Source organism: Humulus lupulus, chromosome 9 (assembly GCF_963169125.1).
Source record: "Humulus lupulus chromosome 9, drHumLupu1.1, whole genome shotgun sequence".
NCBI classification, from domain to species: Eukaryota; Viridiplantae; Streptophyta; class Magnoliopsida; order Rosales; family Cannabaceae; genus Humulus; species Humulus lupulus.
In genome coordinates, this window is record NC_084801.1 from 4,233,489 (window position 1) to 4,256,177 (window position 22,689).

Below are 22,689 nucleotides of genomic sequence, written 5' to 3' on the forward strand. Positions count from 1 at the left end.
AATAACATGTTATTTTATTATCATGTATGAGTTTGATTTTATTTTTGCAATCATAATAAGTACTAAATAAAATGAATAATGACTAAGTTCGGTGAGGGTGGATACAAATCAATGAACCAAGTTTCCTTATTGAGAGTTAGGGGGCCTTAGTAGTGGGAACGATTTTACTGATCCCAGCCCTCCCTCAATATGGTTAACTTTGGAACAAAGATAAGTTTCGAGCCTGAGAATTAAGTCATATAGGATAATTAGAAACACACTTAGAAAATAAAGATGACTTGTTTTTCTAAGTATAGAAACCCACTCTAAATAATAAATAAAGACTTATATAATTTTTCATAAGAAGTCATAATAAATAGGTCCGAGATATGTTTGTTTTAGAATAAGTTTTTGCCTTAGAGCCTATTAGGTAAAGTTCTAACATGTTTCTTTCAACTGTTAGAACTCTGCTACGATGTCGCTCCGAAGATCCGCACGCACCAATGGAAACGCCTCCAACGCCGTCCCAGCGACCAATGAAGTCCCTCCAGTTTGCACCTAGTGGATGCCTTGGGGATAGTCAATGTATTCATGTCCTGGTACTCATTTTTTCAAGATATTTGATGAAATATCTTGAAAAAATGGGAATTAGCACATGTCTGCTTACTATCTCCAAGGGATCCACTAGGTCGGAATAGGGTAGGTTGGAAAAGACAATAAGTAATAAAATGTTAATTTTATAACAAAAAACAATAGTGATGCACCTAGTGGATGCCTTGGGGATAACTAATGTATTCATGTAGTGGTTCTCATTTTTTCAAAATGTTTGAGAAACATCTTGAAGAAATGAGAAGGACTACATGACTGCTTACTATCTCCAAGGGATCCACTAGGTCGGAATAGGGTAAGTTGGGAAAGACAATAAGTAATAAAATATTAATTTTATAACAAAAAATAATAGTGATGCACCTAGTGGATGCCTTGGGGATAGCCAATGTATTCATGTACTGCTCCTCATTTTTTCAAGATGTTTGAGAAACATCTTAAAAAAATGAGGAGAAGTACATGACTCCTTACTATCTCTAAGGGATCCACTATGTCGGAATAAGGTAGGTTTGGAAATACCATAATGAATAAATGTTAATTTTATAACAAAAAACAACAGACATACATAATTTGAATTAGTTAATTAATGAATATTTTAATGTAGAATGGCCGAAACAAGTAATGACACAGGTGGTGGCTCCAAGAGAGGCAGGGGAGCTTATTACGGTGCCAATATCGAGAAGGAGCTGGCCATCAAAAAAGTTAGTCATTTGAAAGTAGAGTTTGATAAAGAAACTGGAAAAGCTATTCAAAAGTACGGCAAGTGGTTCAACAATTCAATGGCTTGTTATTTGCGTAGCACCGTACCTCCAACTACACTAGCTTGGGAACAAGTAAAACCAGCTGATATCGAAGTTATTTGAAAGAGACTATCTGTAAGCATTCTTTAAACCTTTAATAACTCATTATTAAATATTTTGTCTATCTTCATAATATTTTAACAAATTCCAATTTTAATTGTGATTTTAGGAAAAATTCATTTATCCAGAAGACAATCCAGTAATCAACGATGCCATGGTAAGACAAATGCAAAAACATCTGACTGATTGGTGCCACACGATGAAGAAACACTGGGTAGATGTTGGAGAAGAGGTGGACAATGAGAGAGCGAAGTCAAAACCTTTTGTGTCGATTACTTCTTCTGATTGGGCAATTCTGTGTGATTTTTGGGCTTCTGATTCTCACCAGGTATGCCGTAGATTTTACATTAATTTTTAATTATAAAATTACAATTTAGATTAATGAGTACTGTTTTCTTTTTGAAGCGTATATCGAAGAAAAATAAAGAAGCTCGAGCTAAAATGACCATACCAGGAGGACACGGTTCCAAATCTATTGTTGCCCATGTTTATGATCACGTAAATTATAATAACCTATATCCTTACATTTATGAAAATATTATAAATGTCACAATGTTTAAATAATTTGATTTTTTAGATGGACCCATCTACTGGCCAGCTCCCGAGCATGATCGACACATTCGAGCACCTCCACAAGAAGAAGGATAAGTGGATTAGTGATGCAGCGGCGACAAAACATGTTAGTTGCATAACCTTAACTAATTTATGATCATTTAACTTTAAAAAAGTTTAGTAAATAATTAATAAATATTAATTATTAATTGGTTGTTGTCAATTAGTAATTATTAATTAAATTTTTAACAATTAAATCTTTATAATCTATGTGCCAATATTTTTATGATTAATGATTGTGGACTAAGATAAAAAAAAGAATGTAATTAATGTTGTCCCCGTATCAGGGAGCTTGTGGACTAAAGTAAATTTGGTCATGAAAATCCATATCTGAATCAAAAACATGCAAATATAGTTGATGTATATGTTTGGAGACGTAAATTCCCCATTAATGGAATTAATGGCACTTACCGTATATATCAACAACATCTTCATGATTTTAATTCAGATATCGATTTTCATGACCAAATTTACTTTAGCCCACTTGCTCCCTGATACGGGAACAAAATTAATTACATTCTTTTTCAATCACTGGTCTGCAGTCATTAATGATAGGATGTTGGCAGATAGATAATAAAGTTATATTTTATATGTTGTTATATTACAAATTTATAAGTTAGGTTTTCAAATAATGTTACATTGGAATTTGAAATACGTGCTTTTTATTGTGCAGAATGAGATGACCGAGCGTCGAGCATCGCAGAGTACGGCCCCTGTATCATCTGTTGCTTCTTGTGTCGGCGATAATGTCGACGGTCATTTCTCGCCTGATATGGATATTGTCACGGATGTCCTTGGACCCCGCTCGCGTTATAAGAAAGGGTTTGGGGGGTTGCCTAGGTTGAAGGCAATTGGCGCAAAGAGGGCAACATCTTCGTCAACTTCTCAAATGTCCGGGCAATTGCCACCTGAAATGGACAGTCTTTTCAAGAAAACTGAGGACATTATGCTAGAAAATCATAACCTAAAAAAGCATAATACTAAACTTGAGAGTCGTCAATGGCGTCAAGATCTCCTGCTCAGTGCTTTGTTGAAGCAGGTTGGTGAATTGGCTCATGGTTTTACTGTTGACTTACCAGACCAGGATTCGGACGAGGACGATGATGCTGACGGGGGTAGGAATGATGAGGCGGGCAGTACTCATTTGTAGAACTTTTTTTCTATTTATTTAAAGTTTAATTTATGAGACATTTATTTTACTAAATTACTTTTATGTTTTCATGTTTGATGGAGACAATAAATATTAATAGTTGTAATTTTTTATTTATTTATGTATTTATAAAATTTTAATTTTAATTTTAATTTTATTTCTAATTAAATAATATTACTAAAAAATTAAATTATTATTAATATATTAAAATTGAAAATTATTAATTAATATTAATATATTGAAAATAATATTAGTAATTTAATCAAAATTATTATTTTAAAAATACTTTTACCGGTGCAAAATTACTTCGGCAAAAAGTTTCAATCTTAACTTCACATATACACCTTTCCCGGCACAAAAATGCGCCACTAAAAAAGTCAACTTTTGCCGGTGCATTATTGCGCCTCTAAAAGTGTTTTCCACAACATCGTCACAAAATTTTTTACCGGCGCATCTTTATTTTTACCGGCGTATTTTTTCGTCGCCAAAAAAGACCATTGCCGGCGCATTACATTTGCGTCGGAAAAAGTGAAATTAGCGACGGAGATACGACGCGATTCTTTGCCGGCGCAAAATTGCGTCGGCAAAAACTCCCTGGGTTTTGCCGGCAAAAGTCCTTTTTTTTGTAGTGCTTGAGAGAGAAGCTTCACTATATGAGTTGAGCCACGATGGGATTATGGCTCACGGGGTGGTCGGAGAAATTAACACAGAGGAGAGAGAGAGAGAAGCTTTTTTTTCTGAAAAACAAAATTGAAATGGGGAAGAAGGAGGCTTAGGCGGGTCTAATATCGTTATGACTTTTGCCGGCGCGTTTCGTTGCGCTGGCAAAAGTCTAAAAATGCGCCGGCAAAAGTATTTATTAAACCCTACCACAAAACGTCGTCGTTTTACTTAGTACGACTTTTGCCGGCGCAACGAAACGCGTTGTCAAAAGTATACCCATCTACTTTCTTGAAAACATGCAAAAATTAAAAAAAAAAACACGTTTGACTTTTGCCGGCGCGTTAGGCGAAATGCGCCGGCAAAAGTCTGTGGGTTTTTATTTGAAAACTGATGGCACTTTTGCCGGCGCAATTCGGGGTTGCGCTGGCAAAGGTACTACCCTTTTTAAAAACAGAGCACTTTTGCCGGCGCAACCATGAATTGCGTCGACAAAAGTCACCTTTGGTCAGAGAATTGGGGCCGTCTTGGGTCAGAGAATTGATAGGGTCTTTTATACAATTTATTATGCAAGTAGAACAATGAATGAAGCTCAATTAAACTATGCCACCACTGAAAAGGAGCTGCTTGCAATAGTATTTGCAGTCGATAAGTTTAGACCCTACCTCGTTGGAAATAGGGTAATAGTGTACACTGATCATTCGGCAATAAAGTACCTCATGACAAAGAAAGATGCAAAGCCTCGATTGATACGGTGGATACTGTCATTACAAGAGTTTGATATTGAGATCAGAGATAAAAAAGGAACAGAGAATTCGGTAGCAGACCATTTATCAAGGTTGGAGGTTGAAGAGACACGGGGTAAGAAAGAAGAATAAATAAATGACAGTTTTCCCGATGAGCAATTATTTGCCATCAGAGGAGAGGTGATTGTCCCGTGGTATGCTGATTATGTGAATTTCTTGACGGCCAACATAGTTCCTTTGGAGATGTCTAGACAACAGCTTAAAAAGTTTTATTCTGAAGTAAAACACTATTATTGGGAAGAACCGATTCTCTACAAGCATTGTGCCAATCAGATCATTCGTCGTTGTGTGCCTGAAGAGGAAATGTATTCCATATTGTCTCATTGTCACACGTTGCAATGTGGAGGGCATTTTGGGGGGAATAGGACAGCAGCCAAGGTACTTCAATCGGAGTTCTTTTGGCCTAGTCTTTTTAAAGACGCTCATAATTTTGTCAAGGCATGTGATCGTTGCCAACGCACTGGTAACATCACAAGGAGGAATGAAATGCCTTTGACCGGAATTTTGGAAGTGGAACTTTTCGATGTCTGGGGAATTGACTTCATGGGACCTTTTCCGTCTTCATATAACAATCTTTATATATTTCTAGCTGTCGATTATGTATCCAAGTGGGTTGAAGCAGCCGCAACACCAGCTAATGACGGTAAAACGGTTCTCAATTTCCTTCAGAAATTTATTTTTACTCGGTTTGGAACTCCTAGAGCTATAGTTAGTGATGAAGGGATCCATTTATGCAATAAGCAATTTGATGCATTGCTGTCTAAATACGGTGTAAGACATCGAACTACTTTGCCTTATCACCCTCAAAGCAATGGCCAAGCAGAAATCTCAAATAGGGAAGTAAAGAGTATTTTAGAGAAAACGGTGCAAAGCTCGAGGAAAGATTGGTCCAAAAGACTTGATGATGCATTATGGGCGTATAGGACAGCTTTCAAAACTCCAATTGGTATGTCGCCATATAGATTGGTTTTCAGTAAGGTGTGTCATTTACCAGTTGAGTTAGAGCACCGAGCCTATTGGGCAATGCAGAAGATAAACATGGACATGACTGCCGTGGGAGAAAAGAGAATGTTGCAGTTGAATGAGTTAGAGGAATTTCGGAATGAGGCATATGAAAATGCGAAAATCTACAAGGAACGAACTAAAGCATGGCATGATAAGAATCTTGTACAAAAGGAATTTCACCCGGGGCAGCAGGTGTTATTATTTAATTCAAGATTAAAGCTCTTCCCAGGAAAACTGAAGTCTAGATGGTCCGGGCCGTATACAATTGTGAAAGTATTTCCATATGGAGCAGTAGAAGTATGCAGCGAGAAGAACGGAACTTTTAAAGTGAATGGGCAGAGACTTAAGCCGTACTTGGGGGGTCCCTATGATCAAGCCAAGTCAGTAATTATCTTGCATCCTTAGTGATGAGGAATCCAGCGTCCAGCTAAATGACGTTAACGACAGCGCCCTTGAGAGGCATCTCAAGCTTATGTTTTCTTGTAATTTTTTAGTTGAACAATTTTAGTTTAATGTTATTTTAATTTGTTTTTGTTTCCTTTTTGTAAATAGTTTCTGTAATTAGAACCGTGAAAATCGTGAAAAAAAAAATGGGGGTTATATCATAACAGTTGAATTTGAGCCGCAGCTCTAAAATTTAGAGCCACGGCTCTAATGTGATCAGGAAGGGATGAACCAGAAAAAGGGAATTTGAGCCGCAGCTCAAGGAGTTAGCGCCACGACGCTATCAAAGTCAGAAACGATGAAAATTTTTGGCGGAATTTGAGCCACAGCTCTACAAAAGTCAAAGAGCCAACAAGAAAAAAATTGGGAATTAGAGCCGTAGCTCTATTGCACAGCGCCGCGGCCCTACAAGAATCTGAGCCTCATCTTTGCCCAGTTCTGAATTAGAGCCGTGGCTCTAATCAACAGCGCCGCGGCGCCAAATGGGCCCAAATTCGCATTTTATGGGTTTTTCAGTTTATTTTTTTTCCCCCAATCTCATTTCATTCCGCCTCTTTCTTCTCTTCTTCCTCTCCTCCGACCAAGTCCATCCCAAAAACACCATAGCCATCACAATCTAGCCATCATACCACCCTTAAGTTTCCATTAAACCAAGTTTTTATCATTTTTCTTTCATTCTACAGCCTAAATTTTCTTCAGTTTTCTCTAAAACACATTTCATCTCCATTTTTTAAAACCCTAACCCCTAATTTTCGAATCTTGGAGAAGTATTGGAAAAGTTTTGGCATTTTGGGCATCTCTACTATTCAGGATCATCTATCTCATATTAAGTAAGTGGGCTTTCTCTATTGTTTTCATAGTAAATGGATGGATAGTGATTTGTGAATTGTAGAGAGAAATAGATTTGAGCATTGCTGTTATTGGTTGTTTTCTGGTTTATTGATGGAAGATTTGGGTGATTGAGAGACTTTGGGAAGTTAAGAAATTGAGGAGAGGTGCTGTTAAAATTAAGTCTGACTGTTTGGGATCTTTGTTCCTATCTTTGTGAAATAATGGCACCTAAGACTAGAAATACGACCAAGGATAAGGGTAAGGCTTCCACGTCAAGGGCTCGGGATGGTCCTCCCCAACCAGCCCCATCAGATTTTGATGCTGCAAGGTTTGTGAATAAAAAGGCGCAGGATAAATATCTCAAGTTGTGCACTAAGTCGGTCATTCATGAAAGGGGTATTGAGTACAGCAATGAACCATATGACAATGACCCACTTAATGAACGCATCCGAGCCAATATAAAGGCAAGGCGATGGCAAGGGTTTGTAGACAAGGATATCGTTCGAGCGAATATTTCTATTTGCTATGAATTTTATGCCAATTATCCGGAAATAAAGGGTCGAAAGAAGTGCTTTGTGAGGGGTGTGTGGGTACCCACTGCTGCGGACGCATTGAATGCCCTTTATCGTACTCCTAGTTATGAGGGGAATGAAGAACAGTACGAGGTGTTGGTTGGGGGTGAAATTGATCATGCCAAAATTGTTAATACAATTTCATTCCCTGGAGCGGAGTGGATAATTACTCATAATGAGTATGCTGGGTTGCATTTGTGTCAGTTTACCCAGGAAGCAAGAGCATGGCTATACTTTGTTAGTAGTCGGTTGATGCCATCTGGGCACTTTTCGACTATCAATATGGAACGCATTTATTTAGTCTATGCTTTAGTGAAGGGGCTTCATGTGGATGTTGGCCGTAGAATTCGTGAAAGTATCAATCATGTTCTGAGTGGTTCCACCACTATTGGACTACCTCATATCCACTTCTTGACAGATTTATGCCTTACCTACGAGGTACAAGTTTATGACAACGATGTGACTCTGAAGGCGAAACCTCCCATTACTCGAGCGAAAATATCCAAGTATCCGTTGCCTATTCTGTATGTCCCAGCTCCTCCTCGAAATCGTGCTGTGGCGGTTCAACAAGAAGAAGACCCAGATCTTGGAGGGGATGGAAATGATGGGAATGACACGAGCAATACCAATGATATTAATCCTGACCCGATGCAACTGGATCCACTGTTGCTACTGGGTGGTCCAGTTGATTCCCGTGATCAATATACCCAGGTTCGATTGGATTACCTTATTCAGCAAAATCAGTATATGGTCCAACAACATCAGATGCTGCATCAATACATGGGTCAACGATATGATTATGATGTAGCTCATGTGGATCGTTTGAATACTCTGGTCAATCGATGGTCTTTGAATGATGCGGGGCAAGACTACTTTCCACCTCCACCACTGTACCCGCCTTATCCATCACGGTATTCACCTCCACCACCTCCTCCTTTTTAAATATTTTGCTCTGGCGTCGCAGGTAAGTCTTTTCTTTCTTTTTGAGTTTAACATTGGGGACAATGTTAGTCTTAAGTTTGGGGGAAGGGATTTATTTTTAGTTTTGTTGTTAGTTTTTTTTTTTTTTTAAGTTTAGTATTAGTTGTTTGAGTATAGTTTTCACGGTGTTGTTAGAGTGTAAACCAAGTTGATAATTTGTTGCCGATGAGATTGAATGATTGCTATGTTGTATAATCCAAAGGAGGAGTTGTGCAGATATAAAAAAAATTCGTGTGCTTGATTGAAATACTTTGTCACTTCACTGTGGTTAATTGGATACTTGTTTGAACTATTGCTCATAGTTGTAAATGTGGGAATTGAACTTTGTATATGCATGTTGAATTTGGATTGTGGATTGTACAAGTTGAAATTTTCTAGAACTTGCTTGCTTGCTATTTGAGACGAAATCCTAAACAATACACACTTAAGAAGAGGATATAGGCCATCTCTGGAACGTTTGAGCCTTTCAAGCTAACCATTATATTTTATCCCTAGTTACCCTATTTGAGCTTTACAATTGACCTTTTTCATTGTTTAACACATGTTTCAAGCCTATACTTGTATCCGTATATTCATTATTCCCTTTGTCTTATACCATGAGCATAAAACATATCTTTTGATTTGAAGGGGGAGTGAATGTTTAAGGGACATATATAGAAATATGTGGTTACTCAGTGCATAAAACACTAAAGATTGAAGAAGAGAGAAACAAAAGGAGAAAATTTTTTTTTACAAATTCAGAATAAACTACATTCCTTAAGTTATCTACTGAAAAGTCTAAGTTTGGGGGAATGTAGTTTGAAAGAAAAAAAAAATGTGTGATGAATAAATAGTAAACTCTTCTCAATCTCGAAAAAAAAAAAGAGTAACAATGGGATGTGAAGTTGAGTTAAAGGGATAGGTTGCTTGGTTTGAATGCTTATGGTATACTTGAGCCTAAAATGTCTTCTCATCCACCTTTACCTAAGCCATATATTACAAGCTTTGTGAAGTCCTATTGATTTTTAAGTGTGTATTTGTTTACATTAGTGGAGAATAGTAAGTATAGCAAGCATATGGAATAATTGTGTTGAGTGGATTGATGGTGAGAATTTGGCATGCATAGATCGGTTCAATTCTTTACATTTATTGGTTATGGGTGAATGAGCATGAGTATCGATGAATTACAGTGAATAGGTGAAGTATTTTGATTGAAATTCTGGATTAATTTTTGAAGTGGCACGTTACTTTTCTTTAGAATTATATGCATATGGTATTCATGATTTTTGAGGCTATTTTAATGGTTGTCAATTTGGTTTGTTTAGGTTTATAGAATCTTAGTTGTGTTCTTTACTCGAGGGCGAGTAAAGGATAAGTTTGGTGGAATTTGTTAGGACTAGTTTTGGTATGTTTGTATGGCGTGTTTTAAGAGGCAATTTTAATCTTTTATTTGGTTTTGTGCGATATTATGTTGGTGTTTATTGTGTTTTCAAGATTATGTGTGGTTCTGAAGGAAATAGTTTGAAATTGAAGGAAAAGCGCGTAATTCTTGAAGAAACGGTGTTAAACGGGCTAAGGAAGGAAAGCTAGGTGAAACCGGGGGTCAAATTGAAGATTTGGTGAAAAAATGGAATTAGAGCCGCAGCTCTATGGTGTAGAGCCGCGGCCCTAATAGTTACAGAGAAGGAAGAATAAAGTTGTCAGCGTTAGAGCTGCGACTCTATCAAGTGGGGCCGCGGCGCTACAAGGAGTCAGAGAGGAATGTCGGATCGCGAAATGCACTAGAGCCGCGACTCTATTCAACAGCGCCGCGACGCCAGTCCGTACGGAACCCGAAGTTAGGGCATTTTTCAAGGGCAATTTTGTCCTTTCGCACATAATTAATTAGGGATTATAAAAGCTTTCTTAAGGACGTTTTTAAAAGGAGATTAACCTAGGAGACGGCTAAAGACACATTGTGGAGGATTGCAAGCGGAATCGAAGAATTCATCACAGTTTTCTTCTTTTCTACTTTAAATTTCTGTATTTTGGAAGCCTTTTATTTCTTCTATGGTTATTATGGATTTGATCATGAACTAAACTATTTTTCTAGGGTGTTAATGGATTCTCCTGAACCTTTATTTTAAATTAATGCAAGTATAATGATTTCAGTTTTATCTTGTGATTTATTCAATGTGAACCTAATGCTTGTGAATGATTGATCACCATTGACATGAAATATATGATTTTGATTCGAAATCTGAGAAGTGAGAATTGAATATGCTATAATTGAATAAACATAGATTTCATATTAGGACAAGAGTACCTGTGTGGTTTCTGTAGTTTTAGGGTTGTTAATCTTAATGCCTATCTTATGTTTATTTATCACAGAGATGTAGAAAATTTGCATAAGATTGAGACTTATATATCCTAGTACGAATATAAGTAATTATTGTTGACCTGTTATCACAAGAGAGGAATTGAATAGTAAGATTTGTGTTAATGAGAATTAAAGAGGATGGTTGATGAAATTGATTGCCCTAGTTTTTAATCCATTGAATTTTCTTAACGTTATTTATTTTCAGTTATTGAAGTTAATTTTAGAATTTTGTTTTGCAATTTTAGTTAATTCTTGAGACTTATTTATCGTAAGCCAAATAGAAATAGGAACTAAGTTTTGGTACTTAGTATACAGTCCTCGTGGGAACGATCTTACTTACTCATTATTACTTGTTACGATTACGTGCACTTGCGTATCGATTTTACACAACAATATATAATGAGCTTTGAACTTTGTCCTGTATTTCTTTTTATTTCTCAATTTGTAATTTTAGAGTTTTTTTTATTATATTGTTTTTGTTCACAAATTTGTTAAATAAATTAATTAATGTATTTGTTTTGGTGTGATAATGAATTTTGTATTTAATTTTAGATTTGGGTAGATTTTAATTTTATATATTTTGATTTTAAAACAAAAACGTTTGAAATAGTTTTTTATTATTTGATATATGTGTCGGTGGAAAACTTTCACTAGGGGAATGTCGCTCTCGCTTTGGCTCTGATTGTTTAGAATGTGTAAAGTTGGAAATGAAACTGTGGGGGTATTTATAGGGCAAAAACCCACTGTTTGATCCAACGGTTCAAATAGGGATCTCAAGACTATCCCCATCCAACGATCTCGGATGACGCAGAGGTCTTAATTAGCCCAATGAAGCACCAGATCATGGATTCGCCAATCCACGATCCATGCCTATCTGATCCAACGGTCTGCATTAAAATATTTTCAAGTATATCCCCATCCAACGGTCCAAGATGGTGCAGAGGCATTAAACAGCCCACTCAAGTACCCTATCAACCTCTCTCGTGTAGATGGGATGCCTCGGAAATCACGCTGACACCCATCGGTCACTATGACAATTAAAAGATCCTTTTTAAGATTTGACAGGCGCAAATCTCTAACGTGCAAGATCACCCAAGTGGCCCCCAAGTAAATGAACCCGTCTTCTAGGAAACAAACAAGGATATTTGGATTTGGTCTGGGAGAATGAGGAAAGTCTCCACCTTGTAAGCACGGATGAAGACTTGGGGGTAAATGCTATCCTTGTTTCCCCCTGGACACGTGGCATAACATAATGGGTTCGGGAGCTCTCCCAAAGAGATCGAAGGCCCATCCTAAGCCCAATGAACTGGGAAGATGAAAGCCTTAGTGGCCCAGTTGTCGGTAAGCCCAACAGTGTTTGATGGGCACCACCATGACAAGGGAGCTGGGACCAAGATGCAAGCCCAACTCACCTTCCCGGTCCCAACCTATCCATACCCTCCGGGATATCAATAGGTATGGTAGGTTCATGAGTCTGGGAATACAACCTTGTCAAGAATGAACCCGAGCCCTAGTGAACGAACCAGGACCCCAGTAAATGAACTGGGAGATTAGTAAAGGAACCCGGACCAGATGTTCGAATAGGGCAGGATTGATCCCCGACACTGACACATTCCCAAGAAACACGGAAGTTGGTCTCCTCAACTAACCTACAAAAGAGGTTACATACAAAATGTACACTGCTGCTAGGAAGCAGTACACTGCTGCTAGGAAGCAGTACTGCCATTACTCTGACAGATCATGTCCCCAGGATCCCCTTAGAAGCCCACACGGACCAGTCTAAGGTTATGTACTATTGACAGCAATACGACTTGGCCACGCCCAAGCCGGCCCAATGGACTCTGATTAATATGTATTATTTAGCAATATCATTTATATTAAGCCTCCATTAGCGAACAAACCATGGTTACATCCCTATTGGGCCCGAATTAGTCCGGCCCTAACCCATCGCACCTAAACTGCCTATAAATAGGACCAGTTGTGCACTGTAGCAGGGATATGAGATTTTCTCTTATAAGCAATTACTCTGTTCAAACTTGCAGAAAACTCCATTGTCAACAGCTCTCTAAGCTCTAATACAACTGACTTGTGGACTAAGGCTCATTAACGCCCCAACCACGTAAAAACATCGCTTGCATATTTTAAATCCTTTCTTTTTAAACTCTCTCATCTTTCATAATTCTAGTTTCCGAAAAACTCAGTAAACAACTTCATTTATTGCTTCAGTAGTTGCTATGTACTTTGATTCTGTAGTTGATAGTGCCACAACAGGTTTTAGTTGAACTTTTGAGCTAACACAGTTTCCTCCCATTAAGAACATATAGGCAGATGTAGACTTTCGACTGTCCCTATCGCCTGCATAGTCAGCATCATTGTATCCCTCTATTGTAGTACTTGCTTGTTGCTGCTTATAGACTAATCCCACCTTGTTAGATCCAATTAGGAATCTGATTAACCACTTCATAGCTAACCAGTGAATTTTCCCAGGATTAGACATATACTTACTAATAATACTAATAACATAGGCAAGGTCTGGTATTGTACAAACTATTAGGTACATTATGGAACCCACAACATTAGAATAGGGTACCTAACTCATCTCTAACTCTTCTGTTTTAGTCTTAGGGCATTGTTCTTTAGATAAGGTATACTAGTTTGTGATAGGTTGTGAAGCAGGTTTAGCTCCCTTCATAGAAAACTTCTCTATTATTTTGTTAATGTAGTCCTCTTGAGTCATACACAACCTTCCGTTGCTCTTGTCCCTTCTTATTGTAATCCCTAGTATCTTTATAGCTATGCCCAAGTCCTTCATCTCGAATTTTTTCTTGAGTAGGCCTTTCATCACCTCTATTCGAGACTTTTCTTTGCTGATAATCAGCATGTCATCTACATACAGTAGTAAATAGATAACCTCATTCACCTTAGTTCCTTTGAAGCATAGGCAAGTATCATAGTAACTTCTAGTGAATCCTAGCTTCAACATAAATGCATCAAATTTCTTGTTCCATTGCCTAGGTGACTGTTTAAGTCCATACAAGGACGTAATAAGTTTGCAAACATGATCTTCCTTCCTTTTGACCTCAAAACATTTCGGTTGTTGCATATAGATGTCAACCTCTAATTCCCCATGTAGAAAAGCAGTGGTCACATCCATCTGATCTATTTCCATATTAAACTGATTTGCTAGTGATAGAATAATCTTGATAGTCTTGTATTTTACCAGTGGAGAAAAAATCTCTGTAACTTTCTGTGTAAAGCCTTTAGCAACCAATCTAGCCTTGTACCTTATAGGTTCTCCCTTGGTTATTCCTTCCTTTATTTTGTGCAACCATTTGTAGGCTATAATACTCTTTCCTTTAGGCTTAGGTACCAATTTCCATGTTTGGTTCTTTTGTAGAGATTTCATCTCATCCTTCATGGCTTGTATCCAGTTTTCTGCCTTATCACCCTTTACAGCTTCTTCATAACTTGGTGGTTCTTCTGAGTTAGCTTCTAAGTTACTCATAAAAGCATAGGCTAGGTCTTCATTCCATATGTTGAAGCTGTATTTCAAGTTAGGAGTAGGAATCCTCTTCTCTCTGTCTCGGGTCAACTGATAATCTGTCAGATTTTCATTTTGTTGAGGTTCTTCAGGTTCCATTCTCTTTATTTCCTCACCAATAGGTTCCACCTGAACTGTATTTGGTTCAGGTTGATGAATAGTAGGTTCCACCTGATTTATATCATGTTCTTGTTCCTCTGTTTGGTCTGCAATTCCTGGATTTAAACTTATGGTTCCGGCAGGGTTAGTACTAAATTGTGTACTAGCGGGGTTAGTGTTAGATAAACAAAGAAATACATCTTCTTGAAAAATTACATCCCTACTTATAATAGTTTTAAATCCACCCGTATCCCTCAGCCAAATTCTGAATCCATTAACACCCTCAGGATATCCTAGGAACACTCATTTAATATATCTAGGTTCTAATTTTCCAATGCTTTGGTGTACATAGGTTGCACAACCAAAGACTTTAAGGTTAGACAAATCAAGTGGTTTACCCCGACCATCTTTCCTCTGTAGTTTTGAACTCAATGGCACTTGAACAATGGCACTTTCATATAAAGAAGGTATAGTATATGTCTAAAATGTTGGCTGTTGCATGGAAACCAAAAATCAACCCGCCTCTGTGCCTGGCCCCATACTATCATGTCCCTTATTCTCCCTCTCCCTTGTTTGTCTGGGCATTATCAGAATACAATGAAAACGTCTCCACCCTAACATCGTTTTCATCCACAAGAATTTTCCAAAAATTTAAACCACCTTCATTTATGAGTTTACTAGTAAGTCTCACTAATATGTATTTTAGCTAACCAATAAACCATATTACAAAATAGTGTTGTAATTTCTATAAATATATGGTATAAATCAAATAAATAAATAATAGTAGTACAAATCATTCCGTACCATTTTCGTTGTTTATTATTATTCATCAATCATTTCCAGAAAATGTGTACGTACAGATATAATATAAACAGCTGGTTCGAGTTAATAATCTACTTGGAACAGAGCCACTCTTTTTTAGTATTTTTTTTTCAGAAGGAATGACAGGAGAGAGAGATGACTGAATATTGCATCATCAATATTGTAATTTCTTTTGAATTCACTTTGAGAATCTTAGTTTTAAATCAATATACTAAAAGCAAATAAAGTAATTATTCCCCACTTTCATTATGTGGCTAATAAAAGTTCGCACAATACCCCAACGACAAAAAAAGTTCACACAATAACATATTACACAAAACCACAAAGCATACACACATAATACGAGTGTAACTTGTTGACCTTAATATATAAATATATTATATATATATTGTCTCATTGACTACAGTTGGAAGTTGCAATTCGGTCCATGATAGTGGCCAAAATCTCTTTACACTCCTTAAGCTTCTTTCACTCGCAGTCAACTTACAACATTTTAGAGTTTATATCACATTAAAAAAATTACACTTTTTGAAAAGTGTTATTATTGAAAAATTGGGTCAATATCTTAAAAATAATACCATTGGCTTTTGAATATTGGGCTGACAAATATAATAAGGCTAATTATAAAGCCTGTTCATACAAAAAAAAAAAAAAAACTCTTCTCTCTCTCTGAACGAAGTATCCTAGATCTTCTCCACTTGCTCTCCTCACCGACGGTGACTTCGCCGCCAATCTAATCGCCGGAAATTGGTGATGATAACCTTATTATCAAGCTCACGATTCATTTATACTAGTTCCAATCCCAAGTTCCCAATTCTTTTTGCCAAAACCTAAACCCATTTCCTTGTAAGCTTCGATCGATCGCTGAAAAATCTTCCAGTTGGATCGTTTTGTAAGTTTTTTGATTAGCAATGTGGTTTTTCAACTCTTCTTCTGTTTGGTTTTTGGAAAGTTTATTATATAAAAAGGACTGCCTTGGTTTATTAATTACGATTTATAGAAATTGGGGATTGATTTTGCTTTGAGTAAATTTATGGATTTTATTCAATTTTGCCTGCATTTTCTGGGGAAACTATCGAATTGGTTTCAGTGATCACAGTGATGATCTGTGGATGGAGCTGTGTTAGTGTTGGTTTTGACTATGGTTTTGGTGGGATTGTTATCTATCTAGATCGCAGGAAGAAATAGCCAGGGAGGAGAAATAGCCAGGGAGGCAATAAAGCATTTATTAAGCGAAAGCGACTTTGGATTGAAGAAGGCGCTCATGCTCTGGCCTATATCGCTCTATCGAAGCCTCTAGTTTCTCAGGTTTTCTCTCTAACTTTGAAACCTGTTTGTTCTTGGCGTAACAAGCATTTAGATACCAATATTGGATCATTAAGTCGCACACTCTACTGTTGCCTTGGTTTTGTTCTTGATCTGACTATGACTCATGATAATAAATCAGTCATTGCAGCTAGCAGCTCAAACAATTGGTATGTCTGGGATGGTAAACAGGCCCAGGCATTGGTAGACTGAGATAGAACTAAAGGAAAATGAAACATGTCTTTGGGCAAGGGTATTGGGTCCTTCTTTAAAGTTTCAAGTGATTGATATTAATTTGCTTATATAATTTGGTAGTTTTGAAGAAGCCCATAGACTCCTAATCAACATGATTGATTCTGAAATTTTAGCTGATGTATGTACATATAGTATTGTAATTGATTCTCTTTGCAAAGTGGAGAAACTGAAAGAGTTATATGAAATGATGTTATCAAACGGGGTTTACCAGATTCACTTTGATCAACGGCTATATGAAGGTTGATAAAACACAAGTGTTAGTAGTGAGTTCTCATCATATAGATTATGTTCCGTAACTAGCATTGTACAAATTAGGGAATAAGTGGCTGCATTACCCAGATTGATTGTGTTGTGTGTACCAAGACATGAGAACCAAGTACAGCAAAGGATAGCATATATACTTCAATCAGAAAGGTACTTCAGTAAGTTGTAATTAACTTAAATCATCCAATTATCTTTGCTTTGCTTTGCAGCATCAATAAGCTTTTAATTCCTAGTAGTTTGAAATTCTTTGCAATGCTTTAATTATTCAAGAGCACAAACCTCTGTTTTGCACCTTCGTTCACCGATTCTTGATATATATATATAGTATTTTACTTTCTGTCTCTCTGTTTTCTGTCTCTCTCTCTCTCTCTCTCTATATATATATATATATATTCATACATATATAAACTCATATTTGGTTGATCGAATTAATGGCACTAAGTTTCATGTGGCCATAACAAAGATAAATCATTTTTATCTTATTTCTTTTTCTTTGATTATTCTAGGAGTCTGGAACCATAAAAGTATTCAGTTATGAGAACTAAGCCTGCAAACCTTATTTGATCCTACATTACTTGAAATTATTAAATTCCTATTTTGAAAATTTATTTCTGCGAACAGTTTCTGATTAAAATTTCCATATCTTATGACCATGACTATTTTTTTCCCATTAACAGGTCCTATTTTTGATGTATCATTACTTTGCTGCAACTGAGATATATAATGTGATCCGTGTCTTTATTGCTGCATATGTTTGGATGATTGGATTTGGCAACTTTTCCTACTATTACATCAGAAAAGATTTTAGTCTTGCACGTTTTACTCAGGTGATTTTTTTTTTATTTCATTTCCATTTAATGTGTCATATGTATTTTCTAACAATAGATTTTTTATCGCCAAGAATAAAAAAATAGACTAAAACTAAAGTAATCTCATATCTTTCCTTATTCTGCACCATGCAGGGTATACCGATCCTGCAAAGCCAGATCTCTCTCGGCTGCATGAGTGGCATTTCAGATCTGGACTTGATCGTTATATATGGATCATTGGAATGATATATGCATATTGTCATCCAAATGTAAATCATTGAATGTTCATGCTCGCCTGTCTAATAATTATTTTTCCTTTTGGTTTCTTTAGCTGAACAATATTGTTTTATCTTAGGTTGAGAAGTGGATGGAAAAATTGGAGGAAACAGAAACCAAGAAGAGAGTTTCAATCAAAGGGATTGTAGTTGCTGTTTCCGTATTTGTGAGTAGCATTTATGTGACAACAATTTTAGTATCATGAGCTTATATAATGCCAGTGATGATTTTTATGGCTCTTTTATATATATATATATATATTCTTCTCACTTCATTCATGATCCTTTGTGTAGGTTGGATATTTATGGTTCGAGTACATTTACAAGCTCGACAAGGTTTCATATAACAAGTTCCATCCCTACACCTCATGGATCCCTATAATGTGCGTGTTATACATGAGTAATAATATGGATAATATTATGATGACATAAATCATTTGCATAGATTCACAGGACACTTCTTTCTGTCTTTAATTTCTCTTCTTTTTTTTTACCAGGGTTATATAAGTTTGCGGAACTTCACCCAGCAGTTCCGAAATTTCTCCATATAAATTGTCTAACCCTTAAAAAGGCTCAAACATCAGGATCATTTATTCTTCTAATTTTTTTAACGTTATACTTTTGACAATTTATATGTAGATGGCTTGGAAAGGTTACTCTTGAAACCTACATTTCTCAGTTCCACATCTGGTTGAGGTTTGTGCTCTTGATCCTTTTGTTTTGTTTGCAATGCTTTTAATGTAAATTCTCACACTAACACAAGTTTGTACTATACAAATGCTAGTAATTTACTTATGTAAATTTAGGATTTATTGAAAAATAGCTGTTATGCTACTGAACCTTACATTTAAAAAAAAAAAATTATATCCTAAACTTTTTTTACTTGAGACATGTTAATTAGACTTGTTGTGACCTGGTTTATTGGTTTTAAGTTTGTGTTCTAAATTTGGTCAGGTACTTCCTACTATATAAAGTTTCTTCGGAGTATACCACATGATCCAGTGATGACAGATTCGAGTTCGACTACAAAATTTTAGTAGTGTTTTTTTTTATTTTTTATTTTGTGGTGTACTACTTTTATATATTAGCTTAACTTTTTAGTTAATATTTTAGAAATGTTTTGTATTGCACTTAATTACTAATTACTAATGTAATGATATTAATATTTAGTGAATATTTGTTTTTGTAATATATTTGATCAAAATATATACATAATAAAATTTATTAAAATATTATATAAATAAAATATAATAATTTGTTTTAAAATATATGACAATAATTAATGCTATTACATTTATAATATAACAAAAAGAAATTGTTATAAATTCATCATTTATAACATATTATAGTGCTTAGTTTAGATAATTACAACTATAACCAAACGTTATCATTAATATAATATAACAAGCACAAAATGTTATAAAAAATCTATAATAACATTTTTTATAACTCTTAAATAATGTTATGAAATAGGCATAATTAGTTGCTCTTGACATCATATTTATAAGCTTGATAAATAGATATTATATGTATATTATAACAAAGAAAAAATGTTATATAATAGTTAATTATAACACAATTGATAACACTTGAAAACTATTATAAAAATGTTTGGACTTTTAATAACACGGCCTATGTTAACATTTGATAAAGTGTTATAAACTGTTTTTTATAGCACTTTTTCAGAGTTATTCTAAATGTTTTTTCTTGTAGTGGTTTGTGTGTATATTTTGGGTGCACATATTATTACTCTAGAAAAGAACACGTATTCTGAACCGTTTGTAAAGGAAAAAAAATTATCACCTTGGTCCTCCAACCTCCCCCTTCATCTTGGTCCTCTATCAACTTGGTATACATATAAAATCTGGGTATGGGTATGTGGAAGAGATGGATTTAGGGTATGGGTATAAAGAAAAAGATTTAAATTTTGAATTTGTGATTTGTAATTGTTCTTGAGATATTTGTAGAAAAATAATAAAAAATTGTCTCTGTCTTTTTCAGACTCAACAGAAGGTGATTCCTCCATCAATTTCGCGAACCAATTTCCATTATAAGGTGTCATTAACTCACCCGCAATCTCCTTCTCCAACTCCTCATTCACAAGCACATGAACACTCAGCTGCATATGCAGAGCCATGGAGTCCACCAACCTTCTCAGCACAATTCTCCAATAAGCAACTATTCTCATCCTCAAGTCATAAGCTTGATGCAAAAGATGCGGAAACTGCTTCGCATTCGCCACCTCAACCGAGCCAACCCTTCGATATTTATGGTGCTATAGTAATCCACATATGACATGAACGTGTTTTTCTGAGCCATGAATTTGTTCCATTCGATTTCGAATTCCGGGTTGCAAGTGTAATCGGTGAGCTTCTCCGTCTCCACAGCCTCCATAACCCACTTCATTTACCTTTCTTTCATCTTCTCGATTAGATTAAGCCCTGCTCTTCTAGTGGAGAGCTGTAGCTGGTGATAGTCTTCAACATGGCTCATGAGGATAGTCATCACCACATCTTCTATGTAATCCCATAGCTTTCCCACGAAAGCTATTGGGACACCAGATACCCCCTTTACCTTTTCTTGTAATAGAGCATGAAAAGCTGTCCTGGGAAGGAAATTTGGGAGAGAAATCTCTTTCGCTTCCTCCAAATGCTTAATCTTATCCATTAAGAAGTTTATGGTTTGATCACTCTCAGGACAGTTCATAAGCTCATCTGAAAAACCATTGAGCATCTCAACCAACCTAGCTTTACAATGCATCTTCTTCTCATCTGGGCACTCATCGAATTCGCCTCTCAACAGAATTTTCCTCAGTGATTCTTTAACCACCCCAATGATTCTCATGAAAGCAGTCATGGCCTCAGCCACTGAGTTCATAGTCTTGGGGAGCTTTCTAAACTCCGCAAGATTTTGATTCAACTTATCATTGATCTTCTTGACAATGTCAGGTAAGTTTCTAGCTATGCTCTTGGCTTGAACCTGCATGAGCTTCTGAGCCAAAACAGGAATGCCCACAATCGATTTATCGATCTTGGAAAGCTCAGGATGTGTTTGAAGAAGCATAGCTTCTTCAAACCGAGCCTCATCATAGGATTCATCACCAACCCTATTCCTAACACAGACATAACCAAGTCCAATGTTAACATCATCAGCAATTACCTTCTCCAGCAGCCCTTCTGGTGCTCTATCAGACTTAGTAACGACAGCCAGAGTCCTCTCTCCAGTTCGGTCAACGCTTTGGGACATTTGGATTGACTCACAAGTGGGGAAGTCAACAGTTGCAGACAACACATTAAGTATGATACTCGCTTCAGGCTCAATATACTCCATTATGATATCTTTGATTTGATCATATATTATTTAATCAATAGCTAAAATATTTAAAATAAGTAATTTCTTATTTTAAAAATGTAAACGGCAAAATAAAAAAATATATTCTTATGTATGTCTAATTTCACTATTATATATATATGTTTAGATAAGTATATTTATTAAATTAATTATATTAAAACATACAAATTTAATTAATAATACTAGAAAAAATTAATTGATACCACAATTTAGGTAGAAATGTCGTCCTGTGTCAAAATAAGACATGTAACAACAGTCTCACTCGAAATGTTGTTTCATGTAAGTTTTAATTCACACGGCACAACAATTCGAAAGCAATTGTTGTGTCATGTCTATTTTTAACACTAGACGACAGTTCTACGAAAACTGTGGTCTCATGTGTGTTGTCTAAGTACAGTTTTGTAGTAGTTATGAGATATCCATCCTCACAGCCTGCCGCTACACCACACTGCGGGTAAGTACAATTCTGAATTTTTCTTCAAACTTTTTCTTTTTACAGCTAAATGTTATCTTGAAGATAACTTTGTTTTGTTGTGTAGGCTGCGGTTCTCTGTCAGCGGCTCAAGGATGTTGTCACGATGAGGTCTTTTGAGCTTAATGAGCTAAGGGAGGTCTCCGTCTCGCTGGAGGAGCATTTGATGCTTCAGAAGGCAATGGAGGACAAGAAGGCTCATTCCTCCGCCTTGGAGATCTGCTTCACCACGGAGCAATCAACGCTGCAAACTCTAGAGGATACTTCCTTGAAGTTATTGGAAGATTCCATGGGCTTCACACAAGCCGATGAGGAGACTGTTTGCAAGGACATGGAGGACCTTAGGGTAGCACAGGAGAAGCTCCGTGTTGCTTTCAAAGAGTCAGCCACGCATGAGGGGGGAGTAAAAAATAAATTTTAAAAAAAATAATAATGTTTTATGAATTGGAGTAGAAAAGGATGACATGGCTAGAAGAAAAGTGATATTCCTGAAGAAAAAGAAGAAATTTAAATAAATTTCACCATCTTTGAAGAAAAAAATTGAAGCATGAATTAAAAAAAAATAATGTTTTATGAATTCAAGCATACTTCTATTTCCTTTTTTATTTAAATATTAAAAAAATAAAAATAAAATCATATACAATATAGTAAC

The 22,689-nt window shown here is 36.1% G+C and overlaps 1 protein-coding gene, 2 long non-coding RNA genes and 1 pseudogene across 5 annotated transcripts; 2 read left to right on the top strand and 2 right to left on the bottom strand.

Moving 5' to 3' along the window:
- Positions 1 to 13,041: 13,041 nt before the first annotated feature.
- On the bottom strand, positions 13,042 to 13,341 carry LOC133799295 (secreted RxLR effector protein 161-like). Its single transcript, XM_062237313.1, has one exon. The coding sequence runs from the start codon at positions 13,339 to 13,341 to the stop codon at positions 13,042 to 13,044; it is 300 nt and encodes a 99-aa protein (XP_062093297.1).
- Positions 13,342 to 16,544: 3,203 nt separating this feature from the next.
- On the top strand, positions 16,545 to 18,440 carry LOC133801763 (uncharacterized). Of its 3 annotated transcripts, XR_009876954.1 has the most exons (5): positions 16,598 to 16,614; positions 17,182 to 17,280; positions 17,808 to 17,957; positions 18,093 to 18,208; positions 18,295 to 18,440. It is a non-coding gene; the product is annotated as an uncharacterized LOC133801763 (long non-coding RNA). The 3 variants fall into 3 exon arrangements; XR_009876956.1 differs by lacking the exon at positions 17,182 to 17,280 and having other exon boundaries at positions 16,545 to 16,614; XR_009876955.1 differs by lacking the exon at positions 16,598 to 16,614 and having other exon boundaries at positions 17,158 to 17,280.
- A 124-nt stretch (positions 18,441 to 18,564) lies between these two features.
- On the top strand, positions 18,565 to 19,403 carry LOC133801764 (uncharacterized). Its single transcript, XR_009876957.1, has 2 exons — positions 18,565 to 18,910; positions 19,169 to 19,403. It is a non-coding gene; the product is annotated as an uncharacterized LOC133801764 (long non-coding RNA).
- A 636-nt stretch (positions 19,404 to 20,039) lies between these two features.
- On the bottom strand, positions 20,040 to 21,568 carry LOC133799296 (dynamin-related protein 4C-like; annotated as a pseudogene).
- Positions 21,569 to 22,689: the final 1,121 nt, after the last annotated feature.